The 25,597-nt window shown below is 43.4% G+C and overlaps 1 protein-coding gene across 5 annotated transcripts in view; it reads left to right on the top strand.

Annotated features, from left to right (window-relative positions):
- Window positions 1–25,597, top strand: part of LOC121552926 (MAM domain-containing glycosylphosphatidylinositol anchor protein 2-like) — a 408,550-nt gene that overhangs the window by 374,034 nt on the left and 8,919 nt on the right. For all 5 annotated transcript variants that reach the window (XM_045211335.1, XM_045211339.1, XM_045211337.1 and 2 more), the window contains exon 15: window positions 20,682–20,843. In XM_045211335.1, coding sequence (XP_045067270.1) covers window positions 20,682–20,843 — 162 coding nt within the window. The remainder of the gene's footprint in view (window positions 1–20,681; window positions 20,844–25,597) is intronic.

Raw genomic sequence — 25,597 nt, 5'->3', positions numbered from 1 at the left:
GCGCGTCCGCACTCATGAAACTTTCTCCGCTATCCGTTTAGTAATCCACAACAAGGAAATAATCTGACATGTCAGGAACATGTTCACAGTGCACAAAAGAACATCCAAATCAAGGCAGGATGCAGTATTCTTACATTTACATTTTAGTCATTTAGCAGACGCTCTTATCCAGAGCGACTTACAGTTAGTGAGTGCATATTCTTCTATATCTTTGAAACTGGCACCCCGGAGGTTCACCCGGGCCGTGTCCAAAATCTGGCTTGCCTACTACTTACTTAAACTGCATACTGTGTACTAATCGTACTATGTACTATTTAGCACATACTGTTTATTAAAATGTATGAAGTATGCCACGGCCACGACGTACAAGACAACTGGGAACTCGGAAACAAAGCAAGCTCAGACTTGGAAAAACTGTGACGTCAGTGATCTTCAGGTCGAAGAAGTCGGAGCTCTAGGATGATGCCTGAGTTTCCGATTGTACTTCCGAGTTGGATGACCGTTCAAAACGATTTTTCCCAGATGGAGCATGTTTTTTCCGAATTACTTGTTGTCTTGAACGCACCATCAGTTACGGCTTCTCATATGAACCGGAAAGGATCGTCTGTAGCCCCACCCAGTGACCTTTCACTACAGTGAAGTGTCGGAGAGTTGTTATTTTGGGCTAACGCTAGCTAGCTAAGTAGCTAGCATTTGGAACATTGTATTTGGAGTAACCTTGAGGTAACCATAGGCCTAAGCATGTATCAATTGAAGAGTCACCTGATGCTTGAGAGGAATGGGAGATGCTGTAGAGGAATGCAATGCTAAGGCAGAGGGCTCGTAATGAGGACGACTGGCTGGCTACTACTCTAAACTGTGTGTGGTAAGCTTTCTGGCGCCCAGAGAGCTTCTGAGGCATCACCCAAGTAGGTGCCATACATTGTGAAGGAAAACTACAGTGGCTACACAACTCAGGCTGGTTCCCAGAATAGCTAGCCCTCTACAAGATCGTCACCCCACTCCATCTTCATCAACCATCTCTCTGACCACCTTCCTCTGATCAAGCCATGAACTGTCCCTCTCCATCTTTGGAGGATGCATGCACTCAAATACTTATTGGTTTATTTGGATCCCCATTAGCTTTTGCAGAAGCAGAAATTACTTTTCCTGGGGTCCCCCCAAAAAACACAAAACACGACAAGCAACAAAACACTGATAGACAAGGAAAGTCACACAAATAAAAAATGCAATAATATACAAATACAACAAAAACATTATACAAATAATACAACTAAAAATAATGTGTGTCTGTGTGTGCGTTTGTGTGTGTGTTCCCTCACAGTCCCCGTCATTCCTGGTAGAGCACGGCGCTTGTAACGCCAGGGTAGTGGGTTAGATCCCCGGGACCACCCATACACAAAAATGTATGCACGCATGACTGTAAGTCGCTTTGGATAAAAGTGTTGTTAAATGGCATATTATTATTATTCCAGGAGTTGTTTTTTAACCAATTTTTAAAGGTAATTGTGCTGTTTGCTTGAATAATTGGAGATGGAAAGGAGCTCCATGCGATCATGGCTCTGTATAAAATGGTGCGTTGCTGTGAATTCGTTTTGGACTTGAAAAGACCCCGGGTGGCATGTCTTGTGGGGTATGTATGGGTGTCTGAGCTGAATGTTATTTGATATTTCTCATAAAAACTAGAAGAGAAGCAGTTCATCTCTTGTCAACCCTCAACCAGGAAAGACTGGTATGCATGTTGTTGATGTTATTTCTATATGTGCAGTTAAGGGCAAGGTGTGCTGCTCTGTTTTGATCCAGCTGCAGCTTTGCTAGGTCTTTCTTTGCTGCACTTGACCATATTACCGGACAGTAATCAAGATGGGACAAGATGGTGTCAAAAACGCAGAACATATTTTTATAGCAGACATACCCTCCCCATCTTCACAACAACTTTGTCAATATGACTTGACCATGATAATTGACCATCCACTGTTATAACTAGGAGTTTAGCTTCCTCAACTTGCTCAATGGTAACACCCTTTAGTACAACTCCAGTTGAGGTTTAGGTCTTAGAAAATGTTTTTAACCAAATGCAATGCTTTTAGTTTTAGATGTATTTAAAACCAGTTTATTATTAATCACCCATTCTGGTACTGACTGTATCTCCTTATTTAGAATTTTAGTGAGCTCACTGGCTTTGGATGCTGCCATGTAGAGTGTGGAATCATCCGCATACATAGTCATTCTAGTTTTGTGTCATTCTAGCTTCGAGTAAGATTGCACTGTACATAGCTGATGTTAGAGAAGTTTTCCATTGAAGAACACTCTGGATTCTATTGGATAAATAACTCTCCAACCATGTGATGGCAGGTGATGTAAAGCCATAGCAATTGAGTTTTTTCAATAACAATTTATGATCAATAACATCAAAGGCTGCACTGAAATCTAACAATACAGCTCCATCATCTTATTATCCATTTATTTTAACCAATCATCAGTCATCTGAGTCAGTGCAGTACAAGTTGAGTGCCCTTCTCTATATGCATGCTAAAAGTCAGTAGTTAACTTGATCTCTGAAGAATAGCATTATATTTGGTCAAACACAAACCTCTGCATCAGTTTACTAAGAACAGGCAGCAAACTGATTGGGCAGTTGTTCAAATCAAATCAAATCAAATTTTATTGGTCACATGCGCCGAATACAACAGGTGCAGACATTACAGTGAAATGCTTACTTACAGCCCTTAACCAACAGTGCATTTATTTTTAACAAAAAAAGTAAAAATAAAACAACAACAAAAAAAGTGTTGAGAAAAAAAGAGCAGAAGTAAAATAAAATAACTGTAGGGAGGCTATATATACAGGGGGGTACCGGTGCAGAGTCAATGTGCGGGGGCACCGGCTAGTTGAGATAGTTGAAGTAATATGTACATGTGGGTAGAGTTAAAGTGACTATGCATAAATAATTAACAGAGTAGCAGCAGCGTAAAAAGGATGGGGTGGGGGGGCAGTGCAAATAGTCCGGGTAGCCATGATTAGCTGTTCAGGAGTCTTATGGCTTGGGGGTAGAAGCTGTTGAGAAGTCTTTTGGACCTAGACTTGGCACTCCGGTACCGCTTGCCGTGCGGTAGCAGGGAGAACAGTCTATGACTAGGGTGGCTGGAGTCTTTGACAATTTTGAGGGCCTTCCTCTGACACCGCCTGGTATAGAGGTCCTGGATGGCAGGAAGCTTGGCCCCAGTGATGTACTGGGCCGTACGCACTACCCTCTGTAGTGCCTTGCGGTCGGAGGCCAAGCAGTTGCCATACCAGGCGGTGATGCAACCAGTCAGGATGCTCTCGATGGTGCAGCTGTAGAATTTTTTGAGGATCTGAGGACCCATGCCAAATCTTTTCAGTCTCCTGAGGGGGAATAGGCTTTGTCGTGCCCTCTTCACGACTGTCTTGGTGTGTTTGGACCATGATAGTTCGTTGGTGATGTGGACACCAAGGAACTTGAAGCTCTCAACCTGTTCCACTACAGCCCCTGCGATGAGAATGGGGGCGTGCTCAGTCCTCTTTTTTTCCTGTAGTCCACAATCATCTCCTTTGTCTTGGTCACGTTGAGGGAGAGGTTGTTGTCCTGGCACCACACGGCCAGGTCTCTGACCTCCTCCCTATAGGCTGTCTCATCGTTGTCGGTGATCAGGCCTACCACTGTTGTGTCGTCGGCAAACTTAATGATGGTGTTGGAGTCGTGCCTGGCCATGCAGTCATGGGTGAACAGAGAGTACAGGAGGGGACTGAGCAGGCACCCCTGAGGGGCCCCCGTGTTGAGGATCAGTGTGGCAGATGTGTTGTTACCTACCCTTACCACCTGGGGGCGGCCCGTCAGGAAGTCCAGGATCCAGTTGCAGAGGGAGGTGTTTAGTCCCAGGATCCTTAGCTTAGTGATGAGCTTAGAGGGCACTATGGTGTTGAATGCTGAGCTGTAGTCAATGAATAGCATTCTCACGTAGGTGTTCCTCTTGTCCAGGTGGGAAAGGGCAGTGTGGAGTGCAATAGAGATTGCATCATCTGTGGATCTGTTGGGGCGGTATGCAAATTGGAGTGGGTCTAGGGTTTCTGGGATAATGTTGTTGATGTGAGCCATGACCAGCCTTTCAAAGCACTTCATGGCTACAGACGTCAGTGCTACGGGTCGGTAGTCATTTAGGCAGGTTATCTTAGAGTCCTTGGGCACGGGGACTATGGTGGTCTGCTTGAAACATGTTGGTATTACAGACTCAGTCAGGGACATGTGGAAAATGTCAGTGAAGACACTTGCCAGTTGGTCAGCACATGCTCAGAGTACACGTCCTGGTAATCCGTCTGGCCCTGCGGCCTTGTGAATGTTGACCTGCTTAAAAGTCTTACTCACATCGGCTACGGAGAGCGTGATCACATAGTCATCCGGAACAGCTGGTGCTCTCATGCATGCTTCAGTGTTGCTTGCCTCGAAGCGAGCATAGAAGTGGTTTAGCTCGTCTGGTAGGCTTGTGTCACTGGGCAGCTCGCGGCTGTGCTTTCCTTTGTAGTCTGTAATAGTTTTCAAGCCCTGCTACATCCGACGAGCATCAGAGCCAGTGTAGTACGATTCAATCTTAGCCCTGTATTGACTCTTTGCCTGTTTGATGGTTCGTCGGAGGGCATAGCGGGATTTCTTATAAGCGTCCGGGTTAGAGTCCCGTTCCTTGAAAGCGGCAGCTCTACCCTTTAGCTCAGTGCGGATGTTTCCTGTAATCCATGGCTTCTGGTTGGGGTATGTACGTACGGTCACTGTGGGGACGACATCATCGATGCACTTATTGATGAAGCCAGTGACTGATGTGGTGTACTCCTCAATGCTGTCTGAAGAATCCCGGAACATGTTCCAGTCTGTGCTAGCAAAACAGTCCTGTAGCTTAGCATCTGCGTCATCTGACCACTTTTTGTTAGAGCCAGCAAAGGGTGCTTGACATTTTTTAGGCAGTGGAATTACTTCCTTCCACGCCTGTGGACACACACTCCTTTACTAGTGAAATAGTGATTGAAATTATTGGCAATATCGAACGGTTTTGTTATAAATGACCCATGAACTGCAATGAACGACGGAGATTAATATGGGTTTTCTGCCCATGATATCATTTAAGGTACTCCAAAGTCTTTTTCCATTGTGTTTTATGTAATTTATCTTTATTTGGTAATATAATTTATTCTTATTTTTGTTAAGTTTAGTCACAACATTTCTCAATTTACAGTATGTTGACCAATCAGTTGCAATTGGCATGCTGAATGCAGGAATGTCCACCAGAGCTGTTGCCAGATAATTTAATGTTATTTCTCTACCATAAGCCACCTCCAATGTCATTTTAGAGAATTTGGCAGTACCAGCCTCACAACCGCAGACCACGTGTATGGCGTTGTGTGGGCGAACGGTTTGCTGATGTTTACGTTATGAACAGAGTGCCCCATGGTGGCGGTGGGGTTATGGTATGGGCAGGCATAAGCTACGGACAACGAACACAACTGCATTTTATCGATGGCAATTTGAATGCACAGAGATACCGTGATGACATCCTCAGGCCCATTGTCATGCCATTCATCCACCGCCTCCCTGGCAGTCACCTCCTTCTCACACTCCTTCTACACCATCCACATCTGGACCCTTCTGGAAGGGAGTAGAGCCCACAGCTGCACTTAGGGAGGATGAGGAGATGATGACCAGTGGGGTGATGCAGTTGCACCCCCCCAGAGCCTCATCCATCACCGCATACCACTTCCAGGATGTGGCTGTGGCCTCCCCTCCCTCTGTGCTGACTCCGGTGGGGGGCGCTTTGAACTCCTGAAGATTTGGGAAAAGGATAGCTTTCAGCATCAAACATACTTCATGTAAAGCCCTGTAAAAGGTATTATGGTATTATTTGTGAACTTTCTGTAGATACACTAATGTTCAAAAGTTTGGGGTCACTTAGAAATGTCCTTGTTTTCGAAAGAAAAGCAAAAAAAAAATCCATTAAATTGCAAAGAAACTGAAGATCTCGCACAACGCTGTGTACTACTCCCTTCACAGAACAGCGCAAACTGGCTCTAACCAGAATAGAAAGAGGAGTGGGAGGCCCCGGTGCACAACTGAGCAAGAGGACAAATACATGAGTGTCTAGTTTGAGAAACAGACGCCTCACAGGTCCTCAACTGGCAGCTTCATTAAATAGTACCCGCAAAACACCAGTCTCAACGTCAACAGTGAAGAGGCGACTCTGGGATGCTGACCTTCTAGGCAGAGTTGCAAACAAGTCCAGTGTCTGTGTTCTTTTGCCCATCTTAATCTTTTATTTTTATTGGCCAGTCTGAGATATGGCTTTTTCTTTGCAACTCTGCCTATAAGGTCAGCATCCTGGAGTCACCACTTCACTGTTGACTTTGAGACTGGTTTTGCTGGTACTATTTAATGAAGCTGCCAATTGAGGACCTGTGAGGCATTTGTTTCTCAAACTAGACACTCTAATATATTTGTCCTCTTGCTCAGTTGTGCACTGGGGCCTCCCACTCATCGTTCTGTTCTGTTTAGAGCCAGTTTGCGCTGTTCTGTGAAGGTAGTTGTACACAGCGTTGTACGAGATCTTCAGTTTCTTGACAATTTCTCGCATGGAATAGCCTTCATTTCTCAGAACAAGAAGAGACTGACGAGTTTCAGAAGAAAGTTATTTGTTTCTGGCCATTTTGAGCCTGTAATCGAACCCACAATTGCTGATGCTCCAGATAGTCAACCATTCTCAAGAAGGCCAGTTTTATTGCTTCTTTAATCAGCACAACAGTTTTCAGCTGTGCTAACATAATTGCAAAAGGGTTTTCTAATGATCAATTAGCCTTTTAAAATGATCAACTTGGATTAGCAAACACAACGTGCCATTGGAACACAGGATTGATGGTTGCTGATAATGGGCCTATGTACGCCTATGTAGATATTCCATTAAAAAGCAGCCGTTTCCAGCTACAATAGCCATTTACAACATTAACAATGTCTACACTGTATTTCTGATCAATTTGATGTTATTTTAATGGACAAAAAAATTGCTTTTCTTTCAAAAACAAGCACATTTCTAAGTGACCCCAAACTTTTGAACGGTAGTGTAGGTAGACTGCCACATATCTTATCAAATTGGAGTGTCAATGTGAAACAGTAACGAGTGCAGCTCCCCATTACTTTCACCATAACAGGTTATGTGCAATGAAACTAGCTAGACCCATGCAGGCTGTAACCATTCAGGTAGAAACTAATATTGCGTAGCATGAACATTATAATCAGCTCAACACAAACAAACCGAATTGACAAATCAGGAGAATGAGAAAAAAATAGTATTGGGACCAGCACCACTGTGGAAAACAGAAATGTAGGCTACCACGTTACTAATGTTAGCTATAGCGAGTGGCAGTATGGCCACATGACTTATTCAAAACCTTTTTTTTGCGGCATTTCTCCTGCCTTGTTCGCCACTGAATTAAATGACTAGTATTGTCATCAGACCATTGTATTTACAATAGGTTGCTAGCTAGCTAACATTTACATTTACGTCATTTAGCAGACTAGGCTAATGTTAAATATGAAGTTACAGTTTGAACAGTTATAAATTCTAGTCCTACTAAAGCATGTAGCTAGCTAAAGGCACGGCAAGCGGCAGGCAGCAGATCTGTTTTCAAAGAAGTAATGTAATGATGAAATAGTCATTATCATTTTAAGGAGAACAAAAACAACATACATTTGAACACCACCGCAGAAGCTTCACTATTCGCCATCTTCCAAATTGTTTTGTTGTTTACTTGAAGAGATCTAGCTATGAAAACTCGCAGCCCCACTCCTCCAATGCATTGTGGCTGTGAAATTCCCGAAAAGTGTACAGCGAATTCTACTAGATGAAAAGCCAAAATGAGTATAACATCCTGGCATTTAAAGCATACTAGATTTTAGAAAATTCACATATACAGTGTAGGTGGTGGGCCGAAGCATCGTATCTGCTTTAGTTTTCGAGATGATCAGTCCCTGGCGAGGGAGGAGCTGGTTTTTACATATTGTGTATATTTATTTATTCTGAATACAATTCTGTTTGTAGGCAATGTCAATTCTTGCTATTTTTTTCATGTTCGCTAGCTGGACAGGCAAACGCTGCCAAGTACTAAACAGCAAACCAATCAAAACCTGTGTACTATCCAGTTACCATCTCTGCTGATCACGTCTGCCAATCACATTCTCCGTATCTAAGGTACTAAACACAACTGGTGACAGCTTGAAAGAGATCTCCCTCTGACAAACTGCTATGGGTAAAGAGTTTTTAATATTTGTAATCTATTTAGTTATAGAAATATGATACCATCGATGCAAGCTGTAAAATAACTCATATCTTTACTTAGAACGCAGCAACCTTATCAATGCAGCTAGCTAGCTTCAACAAGTAGACCTGTTGCTAGGTAGCAGCAGGAGCAGATAGCTTTATCACTAGAATGTCATTCTGGGACAGGGAGCATTATCTATCATTATTCCAAGTAATAATTTAAGACTACAAAAATGTATAGAACAAGTATTGTAAAGCTAATACAGTCATCAAGGCAGGACTCACTAATTTAATTCATACTGACAAATAAGAAATGCCACATTACCCCTGTCAATAGGCCTAGTTGGAGTAAGCTACATATTGTACACCATATAATGTGATATAACCAAAGATTGTTGGTATCCGTTATTGGACGTTACAGGTTTGCCTATACAAAATGCCACCAAAGATTCTTTAACAGACCTGGTATTGACGATACTCTCTTCGTTATCGATTCTGGAAAAAAAGCTATCTTATACAGGATTTACTATATTTTACAATCTTTCTGAGTTTTCTCTGGTGTTTGTAGAACCACCTGCAACTGGACATGAACATTTATAAGATATACTGTTTTCCAGAAAGAAGAGAGTATCACCAATACCAGGTTAGTTGAAGAATCTATGGCTGCATTTTGTATAGTCAAACCGGTAACATCCAGTAATGGATACCAAAAATCTTTGTACACCAGATAATGTGATATAACCAATCTGTACCTAAATTGGAATAGGATGCAGAGCACCCTGCCTCTGTCCTTATCCTAGTAGCCTAGTTGTTTAAATTTTTTAGTCTGTCAGGATGTTCAATTCTACCTCAAAAACTACAATCCTCTCTCACTTTTGTCTCCCATAATCTATTCAGCTCTCCTCTCCTGTGTCCTGCTCCCAGAGATCAACCAAGTGCTATTCACCAAGCATGTGCTCAACTGATTCACTCACCTGTGAGGAGAACCATCGTACTGCAGTTTGAACTAGCCCTACCATCGCTATTAGACATTGAGACCACATATGCATTTGCCTGTTGTCTTTTCTTTGTGGTTTTTGTCTTATACAGTCTACACAGTCTAGTCCATTTTAGAGTTGAAAAGCACGAAGTACAGATACACATGCTTGTTAGAGCATCTCAAAGACTAAATTCAATATAGAATCCGTTTGACGAGGTGAGGAACAGATTATGTTTTACTATGGTAACATGCAGTGATGATAATTATATTGTCCCCATCAGGAGCCCAGGCTTTAGTCATAGATGGTAGAGATCTCGTCTCTGGACTACATGATTTTAAGATTGCATTCCACTAAGGCAATTCTCTCTCTCTACATCCGTTGGCTACATTGGTGACCAGGGTGGGATCCTTTCGATGCACCTATGGGGCCTGGGCACACAAATTCTCCTAGAGGGGGGAATACTGAAGCATGTGTTGATGACAGTTCTACTGGCATAGTTGGTAAAGTGCTTATTTTTGGACTGCAACGTTGTAAGATTGTGCCCCTCATGGTACTTCTCGCTCTATAGATTGGTAGGTTACACTATATTTAGATACTTCAAATACTGCCTGAGACACCTTTGCTATTTGTCTCCATACTCAATAAATGGTGAGAAAACATGAAAACAGAAAACATGACTCACACTCAGTCATAGTTAGTAGTAGAATAATGGATTGGGAAGAATTTGGCACGTCAACTTTTAGAAGGTTAGTAGGAAAGTTAGGCTAATCATTTAAATGTCTTAAATATATTCACATTCACTAAACATTTAGTATTTGAAACTCAAACATTCATTTCCCAACTGCTTTTTCTATAATCCTGCAGACTCTTTATCATTCTCCATACCTTATATTCCCATGCATCCAACATGGTATTGGGCAGCTGCTGACATTTGAGAACTCATCTGGTTTACAAATCAAACTCTGGTAATCTTATTGCAGAGCACATTGTATAAATTTTGCCCAGCTGTTTTTAGAGAAGATTGTATTGCTAGGTATGCTATACAGTTGAAGTCGGAAGTTTACATACACCTTAGCCAAATACAATTCCTGACATTTAATCCTAGTAAAAATTCCCTGTCTTAGGTCAGTTAGGATAACCACTATATTTTAAGAATGTGAAATGTCAGAATAATTGTAGAGAGAATGAATAATTTCAGCTTTTATTTCTTTCATCACATTCCCAGTGGGTCAGAAGTTTACCTACACTCAATTAGTATTTGGTAGCATTGCCTTTAAATTGTTTAACTTGTGTCAAACGTTTTGGGTAGCCTTCCACAAGTTTTCCACAATAAGTTGGGTGAATTTTGGCCCATTCCTCCTGACAGAGATGGTGTAACTGAGTCAGGTTTGTAGGCCTCCTTGCTCGCACACGCTTTTTCAGTTCTGCCCACAAATGTTCTATAGGATTGAGGTCAGGGCTTTGTGATGGCCATTTTGCCACAACTTTGGAAGTATGGTTGGGGTCATTGTCCATTTGGAAGACCCATTTGCGACCAAGCTTTAACTTCCTGACTGATGTCTTGAGATGTTGCTTCAATATATCCAAATAATTTTCCTTCCTCATGATGCCATCTATTTTATGAAGTGCACCAGTCCCTCCTGCAGCGAAGCACCCCCACAGCATGATGCTGCCACCCCCGTGCTTCACGGTTGGGATGGTGTTCTTCGACTTGCAAGCCACCCCCTTTTTTCCTCCAAACATGACGATGGTCATTATGGCCAAACAGTTCTACTTTTGTTTCATCAGACCATAGGACATTTCTCCAAAAAGTATGATCTTTGTTGCAAACCGTAGTCTGGCTTTTTTTATGGCGGTTTTGGAGCGGTGTCTTCTTCCTTGCTGAGCAGCCTTTCAGGTTATGTTAATATAGGACTTGTTTTACTGTGGATATAGATACTTTTGTACCTGTTTCTCCCAGCATCTTCACGAGGTTATTTGCTGTTGTTCTGGGATTGATTTGCACTTTTCGCACCAAAGTACGTTCATCTCTAGGAGACAGAACGCGTCTCCTTCCTGAGCGGTATGACGGCTACGTGGTCACATGGTGTTTATACTTGCATACAATTGTTTGTACAGATGAACGTGGTACCTTCAGGCGTTTGGAAATTGCTCCCAAGGATGAACCAGACTTGTGGAGGTCTACAATTTTTTTTCTGAGGTTTTGGCTGATTTCTTTTGATTTTCCCATGATGTCAAGCAAAGAGGCACTGAGTTTGAAGGTAGGCCTTGAAATACATCCACAGGTACACCTCCAATTGACTCAGATGATGTCAATTAGCCTATCAGAAGCTTCTAAAGCCATGACATCATTTTCTGAAATTTCCCAAGCTGTTTAAAGGCACAGTCAACTTAGTGTATGTAAACTTCTGACCCACTGGAATTGTGATACAGTGAATTATAAGTGAAATAATCTGTCTGTAAACAATTGTTGGAAAAATGACTTGTGTCATGCACAAACCGACTTGCCAAAACTATAGTTTGTTAACAAGAAATGTGTGGAGTGGTTGAAAAACGAGTTTTAATGACTCCAACCTAAGTGTATGTAAACTTCCGACTTCAACTGTATGTGTTGGATATGCTGTGCTGGCTAATATGCATATGCAGCTGTAGTTTTTAAACCTCCATTCTAGCATACATGCCACACACACCTATCTACATGCTTTTATTTGTGTTTCTATGCAAAGTATATGATTTAATGTTTCTTTAAGCCTGCAGCAAGTTACTTGAAATGAGACATATAATCATGCCAAAACATGATTCAAAAATGTAATTCAGCAGGAAAATTTACATTTACAGTAGCTGGCTAGGCTAGTCAAACTGTAACACTGGCTACCTTTCAATAAATTGGCTAAATGGTCAACAGAGTTACCTCTTCATACAATCAAGACAATTTGTATTGCATGCTGCATTTTTCAAGTGCTGTCACGATCGTCGTAGAGAGTAGACCAATGCGCAGCGTTAGTTGCAAACATATTTTATTTATATAATGAATGCACGAAGAAAACAACAAAACGAAAACGTGACGTCCTCGGTCTAACACAACCGACACGGAAACAAACCAAACGGAACAAGATCCCACAAACACTAAGGGAAACAGACTGTTTAAATATGGCTCCCAATCAGAGACAACCAGCAACAGCTGACACTCGTTGCCTCTGATTGGGAGCCACTCTGGCCAACATAGAAATACAACAACTAGAACTCCCGACATAGAAACACAACACATAGAATATACACACCCTGGCTCAACATATAGAGTCCCAGAGCCAGGGTGTGACAGTACCCCCCCCTAAAGGCGCGGACTGCGACCGCGCCTCAACATAGACAAACCAGGGGAGGGCTGGGTGGGCATTCCTCCTCGGAGGCGGTTCCGGCTCCGGGCTTGACCACCACCCTCCAATAATCCCCCCGTAGCGCCCCTGGTCCAGTCTGGCCCCGCTGGCTGGAGCTGGACTGGACATCGTAGGAGCGGATTGCTTCAGCTCCGGTGTGGAGCAGCTGACCGGTACCTGACCAGGCACCAGTGACCCAGGCACGGGTTGTGCCGGACTGACGACGCACACCCCTGGCTTGGTGCGTGGAGCAGCAACGGGCCGGACCGGGCTGACGATGCGCACCCCTGGCTTGGTGCGTGGAGCAGGAACGGGCCGGACCGGACTGACGATGCGCACCCCTGGCTTGGTGCGTGGAGCAGCAACGGGCCGGACCGGGCTGACGATGCGCACCCCTGGCTTGGTGCGTGGAGCAGCAACGGGCCGGACCGGGCTGACGATGCGCACCCCTGGCTTAGCGCGTGGAGCAGCTACGGGCCGGACCGGGCTGACGATGCGCACCCCTGGCTTAGTGCGTGGAGCAGCAACGGGCCGGACCGGGCTGACGATACGCACCCCTGGCTTGGTGCGTGGAGCAGGAACGGGCCATACCGGGCTGACGACTCGCACCCCTGGCTTGGTGCGAGTGGCAGGAACAGGCCGGGCCGGGCTGGCGACGCGCACCGTAGGCTTGGTGCGAGTGGCAAGAACAGGCCGGGCCGGGCTGGCGACGCGCACCGTAGGCTTGGTGCGAGGAGCAGGAACAGGCCGGGCTGGACTGGTGACGCGCACCGTAGGCTTGGTGCGAGGAGCAGGAACAGGCCGGGCTGGGCTGGCGACGCGCACCGTAGGCTTGGTGCGAGGAGCAGGAACAGGCCGGGCCGGGCTGGCGACGCGCACCGTAGGCTTGGTGCGAGTGGCAGGAACAGGCCGGGCTGGGCTGGCGACGCGCACCGTAGGCTTGGTGCGAGGAGCAGGAACAGGCCGGGCCGGGCTTGCGACGCGCACCGTAGGCTTGGTGCGAGTGGCAGGAACAGGCCGGGCCGGGCTGGCGACGCGCACAGTAGGCTTGGTGCGAGTGGCAGGAACAGGCTGGGCCGGGCTGGCGACGCGCACCGTAGGCTTGGTGCGAGGAGCAGGAACAGGCCGGGCCGGGCTGGCGACGCGCACCGTAGGCTTGGTGCGAGTGGCAGGAACAGGCCGGGCCGGGCTGGCGACGCGCACCGTACACTTGGTGCGATGAGCAGGAACAGGCCGGGCCGGGATGGCGACGCGCACTGTACACTTGGTGCGAGGAGCAGGAACAGGCCGGGCCGGGCTGGCGACGCGCACCGTACACTTGGTGCGAGGAGCAGGAACAGGCCGGGCCGGGCTGGCGACGCGCACCGTACACTTGGTGCGGGGAGCAGGAACAGACCGGACCGTACTGGGGACACACACCACTGGCCCTACACCGGGATCTGGAACGGGCCGGACCGGACTGGTAACACACCCCAGTATTTCTCGCCGTGCATCTACACCTTCCTTCCCTTCCTTGAACAGTGGCCCCCGTAACCTGGCGGCCTCCTCTGCTAACCTCCCAAATCGCCCTGTGGCAGCCTCCTGCTGCCCAGTCGCCCATGCCGTGTGCTCCCCCCTAAAAATGTTTTGGGGTTGCCTCTCGTCCGTCCGACGACGACACTGTTGACGCCGCTGCTCCTCTCTCGCCAGGGCCTTAATTTTAGCCCATGGCCCTCTTCCCCCGAGCATGTCCTCCCAGGACCACCCTTTGCCCACCTGGGCCATCGCCACCCTCTCCAGCTCCTTTCCTGGCGCTTCCTCCCATGTCCAGGCTGACTGCTCCTGGACACGCTGCTTGGTCCTGGAGTGGTGGGATCTTCTGTCACGATCGTCGTAGAGAGTAAACCAATGCGCAGCGTTAGTTGCAAACATATTTTATTTATATAATGAATGCACGAACAAAACAACAAAACGAAAACGTGACGTCCTCGGTCTAACACAACCGACACGGAAACAAACCAAACGGAACAAGATCCCACAAACACTAAGGGAAACAGACTGTTTAAATATGGCTCCCAATCAGAGACAACCAGCAACAGCTGACACTCGTTGCCTCTGACTGGGAGCCACTCTGGCCAACATAGAAATACAACAACTAGAACTCCCGACATAGAAACACAACACATAGAATATACACACCCTGGCTCAACATATAGAGTCCCAGAGCCAGGGTGTGACAAGTGCACTCAAAAACGTATCTTATTTCAGTCTTTGGGAGCTCATCACACAAATACAGAAAGCGGCTCTATTTTAAATTTGAGGCTGTGTTTACAAATTTGCAGTTCGGCAAATTTGCCTGAGCAGACAGGGTGTTGAAATATACTTTTTATGATAATGTGCAAGAATTGAAGGTGCCAACATTTTTATAGTCATCATAAGAATGTTTTACTATCATATACAAAAAATCAGCTCCTCCCTCGAAGGGGATCGATCAACTTCATGTTTTTCGGCTTCGGCCCACCACCTAATACTGTAAAATGTTATATTTTTGTATACTGAGAATGTGTCGTGTGCGATTGAGTTGTTACCCGCTATTCGTTGTTTTCTGTAGTGTATTTTCATTTTAGTCATTTTAGCAGACGCTCTTATCCAGAGCGACTTACAGTTAGTGAGTGCATAGATTTTCATAGTGCATCCTCATATCTAATTAATCAGCTGTTGTCAAAACTGAAATGAGTATGACATCTGGTCATTTTCAGTATACTCGATTTTCGAAATGTCACATACTATAAAGCTTTCACAAGTATGGGTATTGGACACGGCCCCGGTGTCTTTTGGATATCTCAATTATTCTCCTCGCATCTTCTCTCCTCGCTCAAAACCCATTGGAGGAGAAGGTCAGAGGGGCGGGACATCTGGCTTTCTCATCCAATGCGTTTTGAGAAGGAGGCGTTTCCTTATTTCCTACATTATCGGGCGCACTTCTGAAAGCGGTAGTGCTCTTTTTAGGCCACAATAGAGAGCAATAGTAATGGTTTCTTTTTGTAGGCACTAACTCCGTCATGGCTCGTTGGTCAAAGGGGAAATTAATCAGGTTTATGGAGGGTTTTTGAATAAATGCCGAAAATAAGGTCTGTGGTAAACACAGGCTTAGGAGATCTTATATGTTTTGTTCTATGAGATAATCTTCATCAGCCAATGTCACTTTTTGAGAATTTTGAAGCATTTATGTAATCAAAACAAGAACATAAAGCACATTAAGGCTTCATAATACATACAGGTAATTTTAACTGACTAATATTATCTCATAGAACAAAATGTATAAGATCTCCTAAGCCTGTGTTAACCTCAGACCTAATATTCGGTGGTTTATCCCCAAAAAACATTCTTTCCCCATTAATTTTCACCATAGGAATGGCTGAACGAACCAGAGGTAACTCATTTCCGTTTTTCAGGGATCTTAATAAAACAATATTACATCGGATATCCTAAACAATATTCCATGTGATTCTTATAGAATGGGATTTTTACTAAATACAAAGAGCACAACCAATGGTTTCCATTATGTGATTTAATGGCAACATGTGGCTGTTAGTCAGGCCCAGCAGAAAGCACTCCTTGGCTCCTGAAGACAGCCTGGCAGAAACCTCTCTGGTGTAGTTTTAAGGCGTCCACATGCTTCCCATCCGAAACAGTTTGTGCATATATTATGGTCATTTTGGTCTTTCGCAAGGTTTTTTTCGGGTGTTCGTGCGCACACAAAAAAAGATTGAGTTAAGTGTTTGTTGTCATTCAACGATACACGACTAGTTTTCATGCAATTTTTTTCATTGACAAATACTGCACCAAACATCTTAGTTAGATGTAAAATTGCACAACTAAGATCTCCTCTGCAAAAACTATTCTGACTATATAGTTGAATGACAACAAAGACTGGCTACGACATCTCAAGACAGACAAATAGTATGCAAGCACACTCATTTGGCTAGGCGCCAGCCAAACCGAAGCATGTGGAAGCCTGTTTTCTGTACCACTGGGCCAAGGTAATACTATGCTACAGACTCCAAATACACGGACAGAGATGCCAAAATACGCTTGTAGGGAATGACGGTTTATGTGGTCAGGGTCCACTGAGTGAGTTTCATTGAGGACACCTGCTGTCGGGTGTGGAGTTATTAGGGAAAGGGTGTTGAAAATGGTTGACTTGACTGAACATAGACAGATACATTTGGAGAGATATAATGTGTGACTTTAGTTCACCAACAAACAGACATGCTTACTGTACATTAGCTTGGTGAATGGGACCTACCCATGCGCAGGTTGACATAAAGTTTAGTCAATTTTGTTCTAAAGGCAGAAAAATAATTATTGTGTTACAGTCGTCAGACAAACGTGACAATATCTCTAAGATACAACTGGTCTCCTGACTTGAAGCGAGCTAGCAGCAACATGCTAAGCTAATCAGTGCAAGCTAGCTAGCTAAGCATTTAGAAACCTCTTAGCTACTCTAATTGAATTAATAAATAAAGCTAGCTAGCTAGGTGTCGAACAAACAAGTGAGTAATTTGCTTTATTGAAATGTTATGTTGAATAATTCATATGAACTTTAAAAAATGGGGATGGACAGATATGCTGCCCTGGGGGCAGCAACGTAAGATGCTAAGCTAAAACTAGCTATTTGGTTAGCAGATAGCTATCTCTTGCTAATGTTGAGTCATAGAATAGAGCTATCTAGCTAGTGTTGGTGAAACCATACAGGAGAGGAAGTACAGAACCAACGACGCTAGACGGAGAGGAATATGTTTAAGCAAAAGGCAGTTTATTAAACACAGAGATAGCTGGTATCTGCTCAAGCTACATGCATGGACCCATTTCAGTTGCCTCTTATGGAGACAGTTGAAAAGGGATCAAAAACAGAGTTTTCAGCATTACTTTATACAATGCAACACAAAGGAAGGGGTCCTTCTTCTAGTCCCTTGATTGGTTCCCGAAGCGTAGGAGGTGGGTCTGCTCTGTCCAGAGTAGAAGCCCCATTTTGTGCACGGCTGAGTCCTCTGCCCTAGGCACCGACCAGTAGAAAGATGTGCAGTTTGTGTGTGTGCGTAACTCGTGAGGCATGAGGATGAGTGTGCGTATGCATGGAGATGTGTGTGTGAATGTGTGTATGTTCTCAAAGGAAAGTCTCGTGGGGAGCAACCAGATTGTGGCCTGTGGCGTGGGAGTTGTCCTTGAGAAGATATTGGCTCTGTCCATTGTTCTTGCATAGGAACAGCATTGACTGAAAACAAGCTCCTAACATTAAAATGGGTCATGCACAAGATTTTAGTCAGACCAAGCTATAACATTTTAATATTTACTACGACACTAGTTAGGTCTCGAATATACCAGTAACTCAGCTCCCACTTATTACAAATATTTAGTTGATTAAGCTATATGTACTTAAAAATTGGAATGGACTGTTATGCTTCACTACAGGCAAAAACCTAAAATGCTAAACTGAACTAGCTGGCTAAGCAGATAGCCACCTCTTACTGAATTGTAGAATTGAGGTAGCTAGCTAGCTAGGTCTCAAAAATGCCAGTAAATGGAAAAAATGTAAGAAGCAAAAATAAGTGGTAAGAGATTAAACTTAACCTAGAAACTGGAATGCACTGTTTAAATGCTGCTCCAGGGGGCATTCATGTTAGTTTGGGTAAAGAAAACCATAGGATATAATTTAGATAAGTCCATGACTGACTTTTTTGTATTACCTTTTGTGCTTGAAGTCTAATCTTAGGGCATCAAGTGATTTTGACCCAAACTAACATTACTACATTTACATGTACATGAATATCATTTAGCAGACGCTCTTATCCAGAGCGACTTAAAATTGGTGCATTCAACTTATGATAGCAAGTGGGACAACCACTTTTTTTCTCTTTTTTTTATGGGGGGGTGTGGGAGGGGGGTAGAAGGATTGCTTTATACTACCCCTGGGAAAGCATTTAAACAGTGAATTCAAATGGCTGCCCGAAGGGCAGTTAAGATTTGGTATTACTTTTTGTGCGTGAAGTCTACCCTTAAGGCACCAAGTGATCTTGATCCAAAATAAAATGTCTGCCCCAAGGGCAGCATAAACAGTCTGTTCTAATTGTTGAGTTTATATCGCTTATTCAACTAAACTTTTAATAAAACAAATGTTAACCTTTTCACACGTACCAAAAAGCGGGTTTTTCTACAGTGGTCCCTGTTGTGTACACTCAAACAGGTGTGATTAGAACTCATATTTAGAACGTCCAACAAACATGGTGCCACACATAGCTGGCAAATAGCTTAGCATTAGCTCATTATAATCAGTACAACCTTCAAAAAAGTATTTTACACACATCATAGGTGTCCATTACAACCTATGCAATAATCAGAATGCATTATTTGTCACCAGTAAATAAAATGAATAAAACTGTGACTAAAACTGTAAATACGTTACGCTCCATACATACATACATACATAAAGTATGCTACAGTAGAAACGACAATACGATATACAGAAAATAAGGCACTTACTTTGATAGGAACGCACACATGTCCAAAGTTATTATTTGTAAGGAAAACAACAATGAAGGCAATGTGAGCGCCAGACAGAAAATGTGCCAGTTCGTGCAAGACTGTGCAAATGTCTGCATACTTGATCTGCGGAAACACTGGAGAACTGCTTGGGCTCTCCTCGAAGACAGAAGTTTGTCCGGCTCAGTAAAGCCTCAAACAGAAATTGTCATCAACACTGAAATGGGCTACTTTTAATGTGAATCAATGAGGAGCCGGAACACACCTCAATTCAAACTGTTGTTAGAAAATAAAACTTGTAAGAAAATAATTTGAAATTGACAAATTGAAACCTATAGTAGCCTATAGATAATTAGCAGGTAGCGTGTGTTAACTGTCCTGTTGCGTAACAATCACATTTTGGAACAGTGCATTCTGACATCACGTGCATAAAACAACTCATGCTGGGGCAACCATTAGAGATATTTGGAACTGACGTGTGAAAAGATTAATTGACCTACTGGCAGATTTGAGAACTAACTTGCTAGCTATTTCTATTTTATAATTTAACATTAGTAGGGGTAACAATTTATTTGGATAGTCCATCTGTATATGCTCTACAGACTATCTGTAACATTTCAACTAACTATCTACTAACCCTAGCCCTAACCCTAACCTTAACCCTACACTTAACCCTTACCCTAGCCCTAACTCTAACCTTACTAAGAAGTTGCTTATCAACAGATAGTAAGTTGCTTATTAACAGATAGTTTGTTGATATTATGACCATCTGTAGAGCATCTACAGATGGACTATCCAAATAAAGTGTGCCCGTAGGAGGTAGCCCTCTGTTCAGAAAAGTTACATTTAGCTTAGCATTTTACGTTTATGCCCCCAGGGAAGCATAACAGTCCATTCACATGTTTTGGGTTATATAGCTTATTCAACTAAATATTTTGATAAACTAAGTGGGAGCTGATTTACTGACATATTTGAGACCTAGCTAGCTTCATTCTATGACTCAACATTAGTACAAGATAGCTATCTGTTAGCCAACTAGTTCTGTTTAGCGTAGCATTTTACATTACTGCCCCCGGGGCAGCATAACTGTCCATCCCTGTTTTTTAAAGTTCATATAGCTTATTCAACTTAACATTTCAATAAAGCAAATGTTAGCTGACTTATTTGTATATTTGACACCTAGCTTGCTAGCTCTATTTATTATTTCAACATGAGTAGCTAAGAGGTTGCTAAATGCTTAGCTATTGACCTTTTAGAAACCAATCGAATTTGTTCTGCCCTAAACCAATCAGATTATTTCTGCCTTTAGAACAAAGTTGACTACACTTTCTGTCAATCTGCAACTCACGCCAGAGGGTGCACACCCTATATCTCCCAGGAGAGCATGCCTGTTATACAGAACACCTCCATATATAACATGGGGAGTAACCTTTGGCATGTAGTAAATAACCTTGTTATTTGGTGTATTGTGTTGTGTTCTCCCAATCCTACAGGTTTCTACATGTACATCGAGACGTCCCGGCCCCGGAAGGAGGGTGAGGTGGCGAGGCTGGTCAGTCCCTTCTTCAACGTGGTGCCAAAGAACCCGTATGGCATCGCAAACCCCCCAGCATACTGCTTCGGCTTCTTCTTCCACATGTACGGCAAACACATCGGTAAGAAGGACATTGGTTCGATCCCCGGGACCACCCATACACAAAAAATGTATGCACGCATGACTGTAAGTCGCTTTGGATAAAAGCATCTGCTAAATGGCATATTATTATTATTATCTCAGTCTTTTTCCCTCCAACACAAAACATCAAGAAACAAACCAAGGACATGTTCCTGTTACCGATATATGCATTCTCTGTATTCTCTCCTCAATAAATGAATCATAGGGAGAGCAAACGTTTATCTGAAAGCTTCCCAGTCTACAACCATTTCCTCTCTCCCAGTGAAGAGGCACTCTGCTACTTATTCTCTGCTCCCAAATTCTCCTCACACTGGACCCAATCAGTGTGTGTGTGTGTGTGTGCCTGCGTGTGAGTCGAGAGTAAGATTGGATATCTTGCAGTGAAGCCAGCTAGTACCAGCTAGTATCCTCTCCCAGGCTTGTACACTCCAGTGTGTTTGCATGCGTGCATCCACATTTGTGAGTGTGTGTGTATACTGTAACTCAAGTCTCCACAGTGAAGCTTATCAGTCCACCAGGGAGGTAGTATACTACAGCAGCTTAGCAACAGCAAGGGAGGGAGGGAGGAAATAGGACTGGTCTCCTCTCTACTGATAATAGAGTAGGGTACCACACCTCTTACATTACCTTCTCATTGTCTCTGAGTGTCGCCAAGGTAGCCTGCAGAGATAAATATGTTTGCTGTGAAGAGCTCTAAAGTGAGTGCCAAACCACATTGCCATGCACCAAACACATAAGCGAGCGAACTGAGACTGAGGGTGCTAGCTAGCTACTGTATAATCCATCTGACAAAGGGCTGAGCTAGAGTTCGCATCAAGACGATCGATGTGGTTGATTTAGCTACAGACATATGCGCATACACACACACACACACACACACACACACACAAGCAAACACTTGCGCACATACAGTGCATTCAGTATTCAGAACCCTTGACTTTTTCCACATTTTGTTGAGTTACAGCCTTATTCTAAAATGGATTCAATCGTTTTTTTCCCCTCATCAATCTACACACAATACCCCATAATGACAAAGCAAAAACAGGTTTTTAGAAATGTTTACAAATGTATTCAAAATAAAACACTGAAATGTGTTGCTAAAACCAAGTATAGAGTTTATTTGTTATAATTAATTGGTATTAGATTTAAAAGGTGATCGAATTGCTCCTGATTTGTAATGTCGTTAATGCATTTATTTTGAAGCAATGTTTCTTTAATGTACAAGTGAATAGGTTGGTTTACTTTTAAGTTTAAGTTTCCAACGTATCTTATTAAAGTTTTGACCAATGAGGTAGCTTGTTAAGTTGAGGCCAATGGGAGAGTTGACTGGTTAACAAAAAGGCCTGGGAAAAAGTAGAGGGAAACGTTGAAAGAAGAGAGAGGAGAGACGTAATCGGTGTTGGTGAAGAAAAACAACTAAAGTAAACGACAAAGAGAGAACAAAAACATACCTACAGAGTTTTGAAGGGAAATCCTGATTTTATTTTCTATAAGAGAGTGTGTTATTATTTTGTTAAGAAAGACCTAGTGGAGACTGAAGCTGCCTTCGCATTGTGGAGACATTCGACATCCTCGAGGTTAGCCTAGCATCGTGCGAGACCTGGATAGAATTGCTTATGGACAATCGACAAGTTCGTGTTTCCACGGGATGTCTGTTGCTGCTACGGAGTACTGGCTGCATTGATAGCTGTGTTTGCTGTGGATCTTGTGAGGACACCTGCACGGAACTGCTATACTATGCTGAGGCAATATCTACGAGTAGTGAGTAACTACAAATGTGGGGTGCTTTGGGACTTTATGTACGTCGTAAAAATTTTTTTTAGCTCCAACGCGCACCCAGGGTTTAAGCAAGCTTGCAAGTAATTTGGACATGTATTGTGAAAAAAGTTATTATTTGTATTTATTTTGATGAGGTAGATTGAAAATGTAATAATATAGATATTGAACCTTAGGTCTATTGCATTGGTGGAGTAAATTACTGTTTCAGTAACATTTAATGCATGGGAAAGCATATCCTTATAATAATAACCAAATCTATAATCATTTTATCTGACGTTAATACCCTAGTTGTCATCACCCTAGTGAGTTTACTATAGGGATTCTTATTGGAGATGTCCTTCTCACCTAATATCTCATGCTGTTCAGATATTCTAAGTAAGGTAATATCGTGAGAGTCAAATTTGAGCCTGGTGAGAGGGTTACATTTACATAAGTATTCAGACCCTTTACTCAGTACTTTGTTGAATAACTTTTTGTGCTTAGGGTCGTTGTCCTGTTGGAAGTTGAACCTTCGCCCCAGTCTGAGGTCCTGAGCGCTCCGGAGCAGGTTTTCATCAAGGATCTCTCTGTACTTTGCTCCGTTCATCTTTCCCTCGATCCCATAGCGTGATGCTGCCACCACCATGCTTCACTGTAGGGATGGTTCCAGCTTTCTTCCAGACGTGACGCTTGGCATTCAGGCCAAAGAGTTAAATCTTGGTTTCATCAGACCAGAGAATCTTGTTTCCCATGGTCTGAGAGTCCTTTAGGTGCCTTTCCAAATCATGTCCAATCAATTTAATTTACCACAGGTGCTCCAATCAAGTTGTAGAAACATCTCAGGGATGATCAATGGAAACAGGATGCACCTGAGCTCCATTTCGAGTCTCATAGCAAAGGATCTGAATACGTTTGTAAATAAGGTATTTCTGTTTTGTATTTTTTATACATTTGCAAAGAAATTTAAAAAAAAAACTGTTTTCGCTTCGTCATTATGGGGTATTGTGTGTAGATTGATGAGGAACATTCTTACTTAATCCATTTTACAATAAATGTAACAAAATGTGGAAAAAGTAAAGGGCTCTGAATACTTTCCGAATGCACCGTACACACACACACCTTCCCTGTGGAGAGCGACATACTTAGCCTACCCTAGTGGAATGGACATGTGGGGATGGCCATGTGGGGTTGGCTCCAAACATCTGGAGTGTGGGAGGAAGGGGGAGAGAGGGAGGAAAGGAGGTGGGGGGGTCAGTGTGGAGATGAGAGATCCTCCAACGCTCGGCCGGGGTTGAGTAGGCCGTGACATTTCCAATTTGCTCAGATTGATCGCCAGCCAAGCCCCCCTCTCCATCTCCTCCATCCCCCGCTCATCCGTCTGTGTTGTAGCTCAGGCCCATAGCCCGGGCCCAGGCCTGTTATGATGAATGGGCCACATGTCAAGGGCTGGAGACACACTCAGACATTTCCTCCCTCCTCCTTGATGCTAGTATTATGCTAGTATCTCTCTCTCTCTCTCTCTCTCTCTCTCTCTCTCTCTCTCTCTCTCTCTCTCTCTCTCTCTCTCTCTCTCTCTCTCTCTCTCTCTCCTAACTCTCTCCTAACTCTCTCACTCTCTCTTCTCTCTCTCCCTCCCTCTCTCTCTCTCTTGCTCTCTCTCCCTCTCTATGAGAGGAATTCTATTCTCTCTGCAGGTAAGGAATGTGGAATGTTCATTTGAAATCCAGAACCCAGGAAATGTTGAGATACATTTTCTACTTACTACCACTGATTAAATATTAGGAGTTTTTGATACTTGGAATTTGAATGTTGATTTATAACTGTCTATTAAGCACTTTTAGAAAGCCTTTTAGAAAGCCTTCATTGATGGTACCTTGATGTAAGAGTCCCGTTTGCATTCCAACCAACATTCCTTGTATGTGACTCGCATGTACACACGCTTCATGGGCCAAATGGAGCCATTCATACCCTTGTTGCTTTGATATTTAGCCTAAATGTAATGCTTTACCACAGCAGATCCATAGGAACAAACATTCACTCTCGAAAAGTGGGTATTTGTGTTACCTTGACTGTTGTTCTGTGTGTTGTTCCCAGGGACTTGCTGTGTGACTCACAGTAGAGGTGTGCCTCTGCTCTGTAGATCAGCGGTTCAGATTTAATTAATAAAGAGTTAGTTCGCTCACACTCATGCTAGCGACCTGGGAGAAGGTCAAAACTAATTACTGAAGCACACTTCAAAGTTTGCCTTTGCAGCTGGTGTCACGTTTGTTTACGGGATTAAGTCCCAGAGTACACACACATACACACACACACACACACACACACCAAAGAGTCTGTTTTATGTGGAGCTCTGCAAAGCGGCCAGGGGATCAGGCCTATTTCATTCATTAGTACTCCTCTGTGGCTCAGTTGGTAGAGCATGGTTCTTGCAATGCTAGTATAGTGGGATCGATTCCTGCTACCACCCATACTTGAAACAGATAAAATCATCTGCTAAATGGCATATATTATTAGCTAGGAGTGCTAATTCTATATGTGCTTTGTGTAGCTCTCTATAGAGCTGAGCTCTCTCTAGGTGTATGTAATGGGAAGTGTCCAGTGGTTATAGGGGATTTAATCCTACCCTGTATTAAACTGTTCATCCCTTTTGGGTTTACTGTTGTGAGTCTATAGAAAAGAGATTCTCCCAAAGGTAATTATTAGGAGTGGACGGATGGAGAATTAATAGAACGATCCCTTTCCTCCTTTTCTTCAGAATACCGCATTAAAAGCCTTATACACTACATTCAGTTCTGTGACGTCAGTAAGGAATATTGTGGCACATTGCTCATCTGTATTATATAGGCTGTACTTGTTACTATTGGAAAGAAAGAAGACACAAACGTTACTTCAAAGTTTCTTCAATATTAGTCTGCAACAGCTCCAAATACACGGACAGAGATGACAAAATATGCTTGTAGGGAATGCAGGAGTTGG

This window comes from Coregonus clupeaformis, chromosome 36 (genome assembly GCF_020615455.1).
Source record: "Coregonus clupeaformis isolate EN_2021a chromosome 36, ASM2061545v1, whole genome shotgun sequence".
Lineage (NCBI taxonomy): Eukaryota > Metazoa > Chordata > Actinopteri > Salmoniformes > Salmonidae > Coregonus > Coregonus clupeaformis.
This window is presented reverse-complemented; position numbering and strand designations above follow the sequence as displayed.